At 39.3% G+C, this 14,831-nt stretch overlaps 1 protein-coding gene across 3 annotated transcripts in view; it reads left to right on the plus strand.

Moving 5' to 3' along the window:
- The first annotated feature begins 18 nt into the window (after positions 1–18).
- The window catches only part of smc6 (structural maintenance of chromosomes 6), an 18,320-nt gene continuing 3,507 nt past the window's right edge, over positions 19–14,831 (plus strand). For 2 of the 3 annotated variants that reach the window (XR_004654859.1, XM_034858663.1), the window contains exons 1-21: positions 19–129; positions 1,247–1,405; positions 1,497–1,608; positions 2,248–2,353; positions 2,951–3,087; positions 4,105–4,166; positions 5,294–5,374; positions 5,472–5,573; positions 6,215–6,334; positions 6,502–6,597; positions 6,910–7,056; positions 7,140–7,228; positions 7,320–7,490; positions 7,603–7,781; positions 8,636–8,837; positions 8,935–9,049; positions 9,142–9,302; positions 10,773–10,908; positions 14,109–14,189; positions 14,283–14,453; positions 14,679–14,816. Coding sequence is in view for 2 of the 3 variants with exons in the window: in XM_034858663.1 (XP_034714554.1) it covers positions 1,265–1,405; positions 1,497–1,608; positions 2,248–2,353; positions 2,951–3,087; positions 4,105–4,166; positions 5,294–5,374; positions 5,472–5,573; positions 6,215–6,334; positions 6,502–6,597; positions 6,910–7,056; positions 7,140–7,228; positions 7,320–7,490; positions 7,603–7,781; positions 8,636–8,837; positions 8,935–9,049; positions 9,142–9,302; positions 10,773–10,908; positions 14,109–14,189; positions 14,283–14,453; positions 14,679–14,816 (2,547 nt within the window). In the remaining variant the exon portion in view is untranslated. Of the gene's footprint in view, positions 130–1,246; positions 1,406–1,496; positions 1,609–2,247; positions 2,354–2,950; positions 3,088–4,104; positions 4,167–5,293; positions 5,375–5,471; positions 5,574–6,214; positions 6,335–6,501; positions 6,598–6,909; positions 7,057–7,139; positions 7,229–7,319; positions 7,491–7,602; positions 7,782–8,635; positions 8,838–8,934; positions 9,050–9,141; positions 9,303–10,772; positions 10,909–14,108; positions 14,190–14,282; positions 14,454–14,678; positions 14,817–14,831 lie in introns of those variants that run through there. The other variant, XM_034858664.1, reaches the window with a different exon arrangement.

Here is a 14,831-nt window from a genome sequence, read left to right on the forward strand (position 1 = left end):
TTTGAAGGCGGAGCAACACCCACAACTGCAGTTCGGTTAGCAACGCTCTGACCAGGAAGTCTTTAGCAACACTGTACCGTCTCCCGTCTCCCCATGTTATTTCTGCAGGGTGCACACAACCGAACAAGGGTAGGCGAAGTTTATAATAAGCTTGTCATATTTGTTTGTGGTCCAAAAAAGCTACATTTTACCAGAAGTTTGACGTGTTTTGTTTTCGTTTGTTGCTTTTCAGTCTTAAAACATGTAAAAACGTCGTCACAGACTTCACTGTTTCCTAAATGCTGCTGAGTCGTGGGAAAACACAACATCTCGTCTTATCTAGATATATCAGTTGAATGATAATAGTGATTCAGAACTATTAATATCCACTTTTGTAATAGGTTAAATATAAGTGCTTAATCGGATCAGTTAGAAAATAGTTGGAAACACAAAACCCCCTGCAATAAATTTGTATCTGCAGCTGTCAGTAACACCTGCTACAGTTGAGCCTGCTGGTTTCAGACCGTTGCTTCCTGGCTTAAAATAAAATGCTCACATCTCTTTTTTTTTTTACACGCTTTCTTGTTGAAACCCTTTTTTGTAATTGCGTCGTTTATAAGCTGTTCAGTAGCTATCTTAAAACGTTGCCCTGCAGTAGGTGTGAAGACACATTTTTAAACTTCTTAAAACAGTTTCCAAAGTACAACTGTAAGAGTGTCTAATCTGTGCTCTCTTTAAAGCCACCAGACTTCTTTGACAAAAACTGTCATTTTACCTTGCAGAAGACAGGAGTTGCTGTTCCCCTGCCTCGACCCGTTAGTTTGGTTATTCTATGACTTGTGACTTTGGTGTTTCGAAATGGTGAGAACAATGAAACTAACTTAGGCGGTAAGGTTAGGTGGTGAAACACAGATATAGACTTTTTTCAGGTGGTTTTACATACGTTTAGCTGCTCCTCCTGTTTAGCTTCTATGTTGGAACTCCTGTCTGCTTCTCCAAACTGGGGGTAATACACTAATAATACTTTAGGTAATACACTGACCATAAGCAGGCCTACACCATACAATCCCATTTCAAATCTTACTTTCCACCGCTGCTTACAGCACCATACAACTCAAACAGGAGAAAAATCTGTAACAGCAACTGAATCTGCAACTGAACAATAAACTGTAAAAAAAAAAAAAGATACATTTTGTAAACCCTGACTTAAAACGTATTATGTTGCCTAAAGAGTCTCAGTGTGTCTTTCTGTTAAATTTATTTTTAGTGATGCTAATGCTTGAAAATGAGTAAGAGGAAAGTGAAAGTGACCAGTGGTGCGACAGCGTTCAAGAGCCGCAGAGTGACTGCTGTGGGTATGGAAGATGCACCGGATGATAAGAAGCATCAGAGACCTTCCTCCAGCAGCCTCACTCCCTCTGCCGCAGTGAGTCATTTTCCCCCATCAAGCACACATTGGTTGTCCTTACCAGCTCATCAACAGTTATAGAATAATGTTTTCTTCACATATTTTTTAGGGAGATATCGGTGTCATTGAGACCATCACTCTCAAGAATTTCATGTGTCACCATTTGCTCGGTCCATTCCAATTTGGGTCCAATGTGAATTTTATCGTCGGCAACAATGGAAGTAAGAACCGGGTTTCTAAATATCATGTGATCTTCTGTTGTCTTTGGCTTGTGTGTTACAGTATGTACACTTCAACTGAAAAACAACGATGAACCGATAAATAGCTCTGATCACCACTAATTAGGCTTGTCCCCTCTAGTAAATTATTAGAATAATTAGTGTCTGAGTAAGATGCTTTTAGTCAGTTTGTTGTTTTTATGGGGATCTATTTGTTGTATCATAGTAACATTACATACAAATAGGCCTTGTTTTTTATGATTTTTTATTAAAATCTTTATTGCAATCACAGTTGGTTTCCGTAATACAGTAAAACATGTGTACGTATTTTTTGGGTTTTATATTGAAAAAAAAATACAATTAACTAATAGAAAAATAGTAATTTACATATGTATATGTATTGAACGTGACTAAGAAATAAAAAAAGATTATAGTGCCTTGTTTTTTATTGGGCATTATATATTTAACGATTCTTTTGCATAACTGAATGCATCTGCGGCGAGAAAATAACACAGGTGATTCTATGTATGTATTTATTCACATAAAAGGGTTAGTTTTAGCTTTGGGCCAGTACAGTCTGTGGTTTGCTTTCCATGCAGTGATTGGACATCTTGTCTTTGTTGTTTCTAATTTGATTCCCAGGTGGAAAAAGTGCAATCCTTACTGCTTTGATTGTAGGCCTCGGTGGAAAGGCCACTGTCACAAACAGAGGAGCGTCTCTGAAGGATTTTGTGAAGACCAATGAGAAGTAAGTCCCAATGTTACACCCAGTGAGAAAGATTCCTTAAAGGTCCCGTGGCATGACAATTTCACTTCTTTTTTTTAACATCGATATGCGTTCCCCCCCGCCTGCTTATGAAGCCCTGGGTATCCTGCTCTGCCTTGGAGAACATTAAAACTCAGATGGGCAGATCTGGAATCTTGCTCCTCATTAGGTCATAAGGGGCAAGGTTACCTCATCTTTCTCTGCTTTGCCTACCCAGAGAATTTGGCCCACCCATAAGAGAGAGACATCATGCCTAAGCAAAGTGGCAGTTGGTCAAGGCCACACCCCTCAGAAATCGCACATAATAAGGAAAGCTCATTGTGGGACTAGCTCTAGGGGCTGTAATTCTGCACCAAGGCTAAATTTCGGGAAAAGACACTTCAGATAGAGTATTAGGGGACCACTATGGTCTATATAAAAGAGGCTTCAGATACAGTATTAGAGGACCACTAAGGCCTATATAAAAGCATTCAAAGAGCACAATGTCATGGGACCTTTAAAGACAGATACATCAGTATCCTTATAATGCTGCTGGAAATGCTGTAATTTGGTCCTCAAACAGTATTATCTGCTCTCTAGTGCTGCAGATATAACAATAAAGCTAAAAAACAGAGGACCAGATGCTTATAAAAGGGACATCTACGGCGACTCTATCTCCATTGAGCACCGGATCTTTAGTGATGGATCTCGAAACTGCAGGCTGAAGAGCAAATCAGGTAAGTTTTTCTGAGTTACAGACGATGTCCAAATCTTACATAACCTTCCCAAAATGTCAAATACAGCACACACTCTTAGGAGAGAAGACACACCACTTCTTCATCTTCGATCTTCATCCCTATAATCTGTAAACAGTCTTTACTCTCAGTTGGGAACATTACTCTATAAACTTGCATGCATGCATTTTATATGCGTGACGCTGTTGAATGTAAATGTAAGACACATTTAAATTCACACTGACTGATGTATTTTACAACTTGTAAATGTCACTGAGTTATCTTGTACATAAGGGGTATCGTGCGTGGTGTCACTGACTCACCTCAGACTCTGCATAGTGTGGGTTTGGATAGTCTATATCCACGACGTTCCACTTCCGGGATTGCTCCAGTTTTGTCGGAATTTCTGTGGAATGTCCCTTCCTTCCAGAGACTACGTTTCAGCGGCACCATGGCTCCGTCTGATGTTTAGCGTTGCCCGAGATGATTGTGATTGGTTTAGAAAGAAATGGCAATAAACCAGATCATGTTTTTCTCCCATTACGAAGTGGTGTGTTGACTTGCCAGACCCTGCTCCGCAGCGCTGTGGAGGAAGGTCTGGCAGTGTGAGACTAGCATTTGAAAGATGACTGCCTCGGGGACCACTGTGGTGCTTAATTAGCTCCATTACATCGGCTTTCACCCAGGAAATGTTTGTGTCTTGGTAGTACTACTTAAGGAGACTGATGTTTTAATCCAAACAACACTGTATTGACTTTTTTTTAATTTAGATTTTGTTTGTTTAGTTTGTTTTTCTTTTCTGACAAAACAATTACAAGCCAATTACACATACCCACTATCTTTTGCTTTTTGTACCTAAAGTTAACTGTTGTTGCATGATGATCACCTTTTGTATCGGCCTCTGAAATGACATCTCATGGTGACCCCGGTGACAGTAGCAATGTTGTGCCACTGAGTTTCATGTTTACAGTCTCATCTCAGGTTTGAACCACAATAATTTTCTTCTATCTTGTATTTCAGGACAACTTATCTCAACCAAGAAGGAGGAGCTGACCGGCATTTTGGACCACTTTAACATCCAGGTACACTGTACATCCCTTTTAAGTTTAAACCAGACATATTTTACATATTACTTATTGTAAATTTCCATTTTATATTTATGATTCTTAAAACTTGCAGAACTTCTTTTTTTTTTTTCTCTTGCTGTGTTTATTGCTAACTGTTTTGTAGCGAAATTCCTTTTAAGTGAAAAGCTACTTGGGATTAAACCGGTTTCTGATTCTGGAAAAATCCTCAAATGTCTTTTGTTCTGCAACTTTTTAACTTCCAGTGAATGAACTCATTTCATTTCCTGACATTTTAAGATGCCCTTATTATTCTCATTTTCATAATTCTATTTTAAGGTTGTACCAGAATAGGTTTACTTGGTTTAATTTTCAAAAAAACAGATTTTTGTTGTACTGCACATTGCTGCAGCTCCTCTTTTCACCCTGTGTGTTGAGCTCTTTGTTCTATCTACAGAGTGAGGCATCTAAAATGCTCAGTACCTAGGTACTGCTAGCTAGAAGCTAGTGCTGCTAGCATTTAGCCGGTTAGTCACTTTAATAAAAGGAAAAGCCCCAAAAAATAATCTTTCCAAAAAAAAGGAAAAGTATTTTGATTCAAATACAGCTAGCTGATTTGGTATAAGCTAAAGTGGTTAGCACACACCAAATATTGACATAGACGGCCTTGCCAATTTTTGACCAGCTCACCCGGATGCTGAAGACAGGATGAATTCAGAAACCCGTATCTCACTCTAACCGGCATGGATGTTTATTTTTCTGAGTTTGTATGGGTGTGGCAGCACCAGAGACAGAAAAAAACACCTCAAATGCAAGAAAAGGGATTTTTTTTTTTATATAACACGGGCATAACTGCTTGTTGAAGAAGTCCCGCACACTGTCCATTACACATGAAGATACTTTATTTCACAACGTTTCAATCACACAGACCTTCCGTTGTGAAATATTATAATATAATATAATAATATTATATAATTTGCATGCGTAATGGACAGTGGGCGGGACTTCTTTAGCAATTATGACTGGTAACCTTTACTTTTTCCGACACACCTGCCTAGAAAAAGAATGATATAAAAGCCCTTTTTTTAATGTAACTGCAAAATAATGTGGAAACCTCATCAGAACTTTTGTTTTGTGTATTCCAGTTGGATAACCCGGTGTCCATTCTCAACCAAGAAATGAGTAAACAGTTCCTGCATTCAAAAAGTGAATCAGACAAGTATAAGGTGCACCATGCCGTTTTTATTCATGAGCTTCAACTCTCAAGATAACATCTGTATTGATCGTAATGAAAAGAATGTTTTCTGCACTTGTCGTTTGTAGTTCTTTATGAAAGCAACTCTGCTGGAGCAGATGAAGAGAGATTACGTCCACATCAAGCTCAATAAAACAGTAACACGACAACAGGTTGAGAGACAAGAAGAGGTACTGTATTTGTGTATTACCTTATCAGCTCTTTCAGCATCAGTTCAGTGATTTACAAAAGTAAATTCTTTATGTTGTTAATCAAGACGTTTTATTGGGATTGGAAAATGTCTGTATTTACTTGAGCTATTAGGGCTAGACAATATGAGAAAAATATCTAATTGGGATCGTTTTGACTAATGTTGCAATTGAAATATGATTCATGATATTGGAGGGAATGGTCATTTATGTATCATTAGTCTCCTTTTATTTGAAAAATGATTATGGTGTTATTTATGCGAGGATCAGTGCCAAACAAAGATATATTCTTTAGTCTGTAGGATACGATTTGCAGACTGGGATGTCTCTGCAGCACCCAAAATACTTAATTCAGAATAGTTTGACAGATATTGTGTCCTTAACAAATATTGTTGTGTCTGTGTCTCATTCCATTTATTTTGTTGGTTGTACAATGGATCCTGCTTGTTTTATAAATTCTCTTGTTCCTCCTCCCATAAAGCAATTTGTAACTTCTATATAGATAAAATTACTCTTGTCTACCAGCGGATTAGTTTGTGGATGAACAATTTAACCCGTACGGTATATTCTTTTTACCCAAATAAAAACTTGTCATTAAAGATCTCGCACATTTTTGTGTTCAGTCTCTCAAGGTCCTGAAGCAAGAGTTTCTGCAGAAGAAAGAGAGGTATGAAAAGTTGCCGTCCTTCAGCGAGATAAAGGGGGTTTTGGAGAATCTGAAGAAAGCAATGGCCTGGTGTTTGGTGAGAGTTTATTTCAAAACAGAGCAAAACATGTATTCATTATAAAGTCTGTAGAGTGTGTAGGAAGGATGACAAGAAAGAAGAAACTGCATTAAATAATACAGTTTCTTCTTTCTCTCACAATTTTCATTGAGATGAATGTGGTCTTTTTTTTTTATCACTCTCAGGTCAAGGAGAAGGAGCAGTTGGTGCAGCAGTTAAAGGAGGACGTTGAAAACGAAGCCAATAATTACAAACATCAGGACAACCTTCAGCTTTGTCAGGTGCATCATAAGTGCTCCTGTTCTGTTGTTGCCCTCCTTCAAACCTTCGCCACTATATGAACGCTATAGTGCACAAATGCTGAACCGACATGACAAGACAAGAAAATTGCAATTATCTTGACTGACATTGTGATATTATTCTTGACATTACAAAAGGCTTGCATCTTGTGGATGCTTCAGTGTTGTTGTCATTACTTAGAATTCCTCATGGGGGCAACAGAAACTACGCACTGTAGCTTTAAAAAAAAAAAAGATGGATTTTCAGACGTTGTGTTCAAACATTAATTTGCTCTTTTTCTTATCTTTACACAGACTATGGTCATACAAGTAGAAAAGAAACTTCAGTGCATCAATAGCAGAGTTACTAGCATGAAAAAGGAACAAGAGTCTCTATCCGAGGACCATCTGAATTTGAAAGAGCAAGTAAAGGCAGTCAGCAAAGCTCACAAGGAACAAGAGGTACCCATTGGGGAATGTGATAACCTAATATACAAAGTGTACATCATTTACATTGGTTAAAGTTGCATGATCTTTTCCCATAGCTCGTTTATTTTCGGGCTGTCAACAAACTCAAACAGTCAGAGCAAGAGCAAAATCTTCTTGAGGAGAAAATTAGAAAGGCAAAAACAAGGTAGGGGAGTGGAAAGGTTAAATGACGTCTTTACATTCATACAAATACATACATTCAGTTGAAATGTTATTCTTTCCTTACTGTGTATTAGTGCAAGCCTGAACAACGAGGAAGAGATGGAATATAGCGCACAGCAGAAGAAAATATCCAGTCGGAAAGAGCAGCTTGCAGAGCTTGAGAAAAAGTGCTCACAGCTGAATGAAGAGATAAAAAACAAACATCAGGCACTTTACAAAGGAAAGGAGGAACGGGACAAGCTGAGGTATAAAAAAATTATGTTTGCTTTCACATCAATTGAATCAAACTTGAGTGAGAGCCCACTTTATCCATAGTCCAGTGAAATTTCCCCATCAAGCTCTGTTCCTGTTGACTAGATTGGAGGAAAGAAACATCCAGGTTTTGTATGAGTCCAAACTGAGGAGGAAGAATCAGGTCCTCGCCAGTCGATCAAACAAACTAAAGCGGTTTGGAGATCATGTACCCGACCTGCTGGGTTCAATTACTGAGGCGTACACCACAGGACGCTTTCACAAGAGACCCGTTGGTCCCATAGGTGACTTTCTTTTTTAGTGTTTTGCTGGCTTGACTTCCTATCTACATTACTTAGTACTTAAATAAACAGTGTGACATTTTGAAACATATGCTAATTTGCTTCCTTTTTGAGGGTTAGATAAATTTATTAATATCACTCTCATGTATTTCTGTTCAATATGAAGCAAAAGCCAGCAAGTTCTTAGCTTAGCATAAAGACCAGAAATGTCCAAAGGTGACAAAATCTGCCTACTAGCACCTGTAAAACTAGCTAATTAGTACTTAATGTGTTGTGTGTTTAATGCGTACATATCAAATTGACATTTTAGTAATTAAAAATAAGTAAGTAAAATTGTAGTAGTACGGAGGACTTTGAGCTGTATTATTTATTGGCCAGGACCTTAGTAACTTCCTAGCTGCTTCCTAAGTCACTTATTTGATATCTCCTGGCTCCTCACTTGAACCGGAAGTCGCTCTGGTCCTTTTTCGGGAAGGCCGTCTCAAAGCTTTTATTCCTGCCCCGAGGAGCTAACTCCACCCATCCAGCTGAAGAACTAAGGTGATGCTTCCGAGGAAAGGACGTCTCACCCCTTTAAAAACACATTTCCTTGTTTCCTCTCTGCTCGCATTATTTCCTCAAATCTGCTTCAATGCTTCCTGGCTTGGGACGTACTAAGACCCGAGGATGGGAATCAAGTGAAGGAAACGTGAATGCAGTTTAAGGACCTGGGGCGTACGGCTGCTGGCTCCTGCTTCATATTGGTTTGAAATCCTATCAAGAAAGCTAATGAAAGTGTTTGTCCAAAATGTCTAACTAAAAAGCACTTTGACTTAAATAGTCCATATTGTTGTTACACAGTGTGGTTTTGCTCTCAGGGGCGTGCATCAGTTTGAAGGATCCCATGTTGGCTGTAGCCGTGGAGTGCTGTCTGCGGAGCTTCATGAAGGCATTCTGCTGTGACAACTACAAAGACGAGGCGGTCCTGCAGGAGCTCATGTCTAAATATTACCCAAAGGGCAACAGGCCACAGATCATCGTTAGCCCTTTCTCTGAAAAACTTTACAACATTCATGGACGGTCAGCAGCAGCACCATTTCAGATTTCTTGATTTCTTTTACTTTTTTTTTCTGACACATTTCAAAGCTACGTTTTTTTCTTCTCTATTGTTTTGTAGGAAAGCACATAATCAAGAATACCCGTCTGTGCTGGACATAATCACAGCGTCAAGCCCCGTCATCGTCAATTGCCTGATTGATATGAGGGGGATTGAATCCATTCTCATAATCAAAGTAAGCGAGTGAACTATTGTCTGTTAATGCTGACTCTTGCACATAGAGTTGTTTGAAGACTGATGAAGTATCGGAGCTGTGTTTTATCATAGGAAAAAGAAAAAGCGAGGAGAGTCATGCAGCAAGGCCGGCCTCCTAAGAACTGTCGTGAAGCCTTCACCATGGAGGGAGATCAGGTGTACCCAAACCGTTATTACACCTCCGACATCAGCATGGCCAAATATCTTGGTGGGGATCTCGAGTCTGAAATAAGGTAACAAAGCTATATGACATAGTTGATATGCAAAAAATATAAACTGTGAAAAAGGGAGAAGAGAAAAAATTCCACGTATACATATTAAATTGTTAATTTAATATTTAATTTGTTATTTTGTTTTATACTTGTTAAGAGTGTGTTTTGTTTCTTTTTTCAATTATGTGTCATAAAATGTTTTAATATTGTCCATTTTAATATTGTCTATTTTTAATGTTGTTTTGGACCCCGGAAGATTAGTTGGTCATCTAGGTGTCAGCTAATGGGGATCCTTATAATAAACTAAACTAATAATAGTTTGGGGGAAGAAAAAAGCATTGTGACAAAGCTAAAAACAGAGCTGACATTTTAGAGATACATGGTTCTATCAGGACAGCAACGCTATAAACATGATGATCCCATAGAATATGATGCAGTGGTGTTCATTAAACTACCCAACTGTATATAAGTAGGAGTTAGCACAACCTTAAACATCTATACAGCAGTAAAATGCAGTATGAATCTAGAAACAATACACATGAAGTAAAACACTGATCAGGAACATTTTACTGCACAATGAACACTATAACTTTTGATACTTTAGGTACATTTAGCTGATTGTACGCACATTGTTCTGCTTACATAAGGTTTTTAACACAGGACTTTTACTTGTAGTGGAGTATTTTCAGTGTAGTCTTAGTATTTTTTCTTAAGTAAGGGATCTGAATACTCCTTCCACTGCTGCCAGATTATCATTAACTACCAGATTTGCACCAAGAAGGCTCGACATAACATGACACTTTGCTCGAAGTATCACCAGGGGCCTACTCGTGAACTTGAGCATTGAGAACATTGTTTGCGTTCACAGATACATTTTTCACTAGCAAGATAGCGGAGAACGGAAAAACCAACTGCTGAAGTGAGTTGTTCTTTTTTAGTAAACTCTGTGTACACAAACAATGTTCTCAATACTGGAGTTCACGTGTAGAGCCCCTGGTGATACTCAGAGCAAAGTTTCATGTTGTGTCAAGCCTTCTTAGTGTTTTAAAAATAGTAATTTTGATGCTATCAAAGTAGTGCCCCTAGCACTCAGACTCAAAAGGCCATTTTTCCGAATTAAGCTTTTAAAGGAAAGTTTGACTCAGGTACATCCACAGAAAGAACCTAGGTTTCATTTTGGCCAGATTTACGCTTTAAGTTAAAAAAAACTGCGTGAAATTATCAACATTATCTTGTGTTTATGTTTAATAAATTTCCCTTTCTCAATGCTGTATTAATTCCATTTGGTGCTTACGCTGAGTGAAAAACTTTATTTTTATAGAGTAGCTTTACTCTTGTTTGAAATGGGAATGTGTTCTGCTAGGCTTTACAGCAGAGTTTGTACGATTTATACGTTTTCAGAAGAAGTGTATTGTGACTTTTGTTTTCTTAAATGTGGTAAACTTAGAACTGAGATTTAAAAAAAACAAAAAACAATGCTTCCTTTCCCAGCATGCTGGAGTCCGACTTGGAGAATCACCAGGCTCAGCTGTCCAGGTTTCAACTCCACGTCACCTCTGTGACAGAGGACATCGTGAGAATGGAGAGCGAGCTTAACAGCACCATCATGACCCTGAAGAAGACTCTGGTCAGTGAACTCTCGCAGGAGCTGCACCAGAAGCTGGTTTCACTTAACAGAAATGCTGTTTGCTTCACATTTCAGTCTTCTCTTCTGACTCTGTGCTTTTTCATTTGTATCTCTCCTGTTGTTGCTTTCTCTTTGCTTCTTTTTCGGCTTTTTGTGAGGGGAAGATTTATAGTAATGATTAGGGCTGCACGATATGACGAAAACATGCAATATTGTTGTAATAACGATATTACTTTTGATAAATAGAAAATAGTTATTAAAGGTCCCATGACTTGGTGCTCTTTGGATGCTTTTATATAATTCAATTCAATTTTATTTATTGTATCAATTCATAACAAGCGTTATCTCAAGACACTTTACAGATAGAGTAGGTCTAGACCACACTCCAGAACTTGCAAGGACTCAAAAGTTCTAGTATTTTCCTACAGAGCAAGCAACAGCGCAACAGTGGCGAGGAAAAACTGCCCTTTAGGCAAAAAACCTCGGAGAGACCCAGGCACTTGGTAGGCGGTGTCTGACAACCGGTTGGGATTAGAACGAAGAGCGGCAATAACAGTCACAAAAAAAAAGAAGAAGCAAATAGTAGTTTGTAGTAGTTTGTAGTAGCATAGCAGGGCACTGTACAGCGTTACAAGGCACAGCAGGACGTAGCTGGGCACCGCAGAGCTTAGCACGACGTAGCAGGGCACAGCAGAGCATAGCAGGACAAAGCAGGGCACCGCAGAACTTAGCAGGATGTAACATGGCATTGCAGGACATGTAGCGGGACCATGGCGACAGCTGTTACCCTGATTTTGGCGCCTCCCTGATCCAAGGAAACATGCTGGGCGAAAAAGAACATAAAGACTCCGGGGAATTACTCCCCAGAGCTAGGCTAGTAACAGGCATTTCTGGGACATGGATGCACACAAATGGAAAGATAGAAAGATAGAGGAGAGAGGAACTCCATGTGTGACAAAGGAAGTCCCCCAGCAGTCTAAAACTATTACAGCATAACTAAGTTATCTCTTTGCCTATAGCGGCGTAACTAAGGGATGACTCAGGACTTTCCTGAGCCAGCCCTAACTATAAGCTTTATCAAAGAGGAAAGTCTTAAGCCTACTCTTAAATGTGGAGACGGTGTCTGCCTCCCGAACCCAAACTGGAACCTGGTTCAACAGGAGAGGAGCCTGATAGCTGAACGTTCTGGCTCCCATTCTACTTTTAGAGTCTTTAGGAACCACAAGTAACCCTGCATTCTGGGAGCGCAGTGCTCTGGTGGGGTAGTAGGGTACTAGGAGCTCTTTAAGATAAGATGGTGCCTGACCATGAAGAGCTTTGTAGGTCAGGAGAAGGATTTTAAATTCTATTCTGGATTTTACAGGAAGCCAATGCAGAGAAGCTAAAACAGGAGAGATGTGTTCTCTTTTCCTGGTTCCTGTCAGAACACGTGCTGCAGCATTCTGGATCAGCTGAAGAGTCTTTATGGACTTTTTTGAGCAGCCTGATAATAAAGAATTGCATTAATCCAGCCTAGAAGTAACAAATGCATGGACTAGTTTTTCTGCATCATTTTTAGACAGGATATTTCTGATTTTTGCAATATTACGTAGGTGAAAAAAGGCAATCCTTGAAATTTGCTTTATGTGAGAATTAAAGGACAGGTCCTGACCAAAGATAACTCCAAGATTCCTCACAGTGGTGCTGGAGGCCATGGTGATGCCATCCTGAGTAACTATCTCTTTGGATAATGTGTCACGGAGGTGCTTGGGCCCCAGAGCAATAACTTCAGTTTTATCTGAGTTTAACATTAGACAATTACAGGTCATCCAAGTTTTAATATCCTGAAGGCACATTTGAAGTTTAGCTAACTGATTAGTTTCATCCGGCTTGATCGATAGATATAATTGAGTATCATCTGCATAACAATGAAAGTTTACGGAGTGTTTCCTAATAATACTACCTAAAGGAAGCATATATAAAGTGAACAGGATTGGGCTTAGCACAGATCCTTGTGGGACTCCATGACTAACTTTGGTGTTCACAGAGGATTCATCGTTAACATGTACAAACTGAGATCGATCTGATAAATAAGACTTAAACCAGCTTAGAGCAGTCCCTTTAATGCCAATTAAATGTTCCAATCTCTTTAATAAGATATGGTATCAAATGCAGAATTAAGATCTAATAACACCAGTACAGAGATAAGTCCTTTGTCTGATGCAATAAGGAGATCATTAGTAATTTTCACAAGTGCTGTCTCTGTGCTATGATTAACTCTAAATCCTGACCGAAAATCCCCAAATAAGCTGTTGCTATGCAGAATGTCACACCGTTGTTTGGCAACTGCCTTCTCAAGAATCCTAGAGAGAAATGGAAGGTTAGATATAGGTCTATAGTTGGCTAAAACACCTGGATCAAGGTTGGGCTTTTTTAGAAGAGGTTTTACTACAGCTACTAATAAAGAAATTAGTGGTCCTCTTATACTGTATCTGAAGTCTTTTTCCCAAAATGTAGCCTTTGTGCAGAATTACAGCCAGTAGAGCCAGTCCCACAATGAGATTTCTTTAGTATTTGCCATTTTTGAGTCTGTAGCTTTTGATGAGGAAAGAGGGGGGCCAAGGTGAAGGCTGGGGCTGTGGCCTTGACCAACTGCCACTTTGCTCGTTTCAAAGCCATGATGTCTCTCTCTCTCATGGGTGGGCCAAATTCTCTGGGTGGGCAAAGCAGAGAAAGGGGAGGTAACCATTCCAGGTCGGCCCATCTGAGCTTTCATTTTCTTAAAGGCAGAGTTGGATACCCGGGGCTCGGTTTACACCTCTCACCATTTCTAGCCACTGGGGGACCAAAGGCAGGCTGGGGGAACGCATATCAGTGTTAAAAACCTCATAAAGTGAAATCTTCATGCCATGGGTCCTTTAAAGAGTACTCAGCTCTGCATTTCTGCTGCTTTCAGTATTTTGCTAAAACACAAGAAATTGCTGGTTGAATTTAGTTTAAAAGGAGAGTGAAAGAAAATCATTTCCAACATTCTTAAATTAAACAAATGGATCCATTAAAAAAACAGTTACATATTAAAGCACAGATGTCACGATGTGTTTATTGCAGCAGTTGATATTGCAATGAGGATAAAAAACTATTTATTGTGCGGCCTTAATATCGATGCCGTCTAATATTATTTAAAACAACAACTTCTATTATCTTTTGTGTTTCCAATGCAGGTCTCTGTGAATCAAGTCAAGGCGACAATAACAGAGCTGGAGAATGCTGGCGAGGAGCACATCGATGACGTCAGCTCCTTGGTGATCACTTTGTTTTTAAGTCTGCCCCCTTTCCAAACAGACATGCATCCTACCACATGTTGTGTAAATCTCGTCTTTACATACTTCTTGCAGGAAGAAGTTGCCCAAGAGAACCGACAGAAGATTGAGGCAGAAAAGCAGAACGTTCATGAGGCAAAGACGGAGCTCGATAATCATCAGAAAACAGCAGAGGACATTGAGTCCAAGTACGCTTCTGTTAGAGATCGGCTTGATCAGCTTTCTGAAGACACGGAGCCGATAATGGTACAGTAGAGCATTATTTAGAGGTTGAAAATAGTTTCAGAAATGTAAAAGATGCTGCTTTTGCAGGGGCGTTTTAGTACACCTTTCCTCAGATTTTAAATTAGTTTAAACTATGGGTTGTTTGAATGTAAAGGCTTTTTCAATTTAACAACGCTGTTATTCTTTTGGAGGACGTGAGCTGCAGTGATAGTGAGAATAATTATTATTGTTTGTTGAACCCAAAAGGATGAGCAGCTGAAGCTGGAGGCCGAGCGTGCAAAACACAAACAAACCCTTAACATTTTAGAAAACAAGCTGAAGGCTCATGAAGACAACATCCAAGCTATGAGAAGTGACCTCGCCCAAAGAGAAAAAGAGTTACAGGTAACAAGAGCAGCT

Source organism: Etheostoma cragini, chromosome 20, assembly GCF_013103735.1.
Source record: "Etheostoma cragini isolate CJK2018 chromosome 20, CSU_Ecrag_1.0, whole genome shotgun sequence".
NCBI classification, from domain to species: Eukaryota; Metazoa; Chordata; class Actinopteri; order Perciformes; family Percidae; genus Etheostoma; species Etheostoma cragini.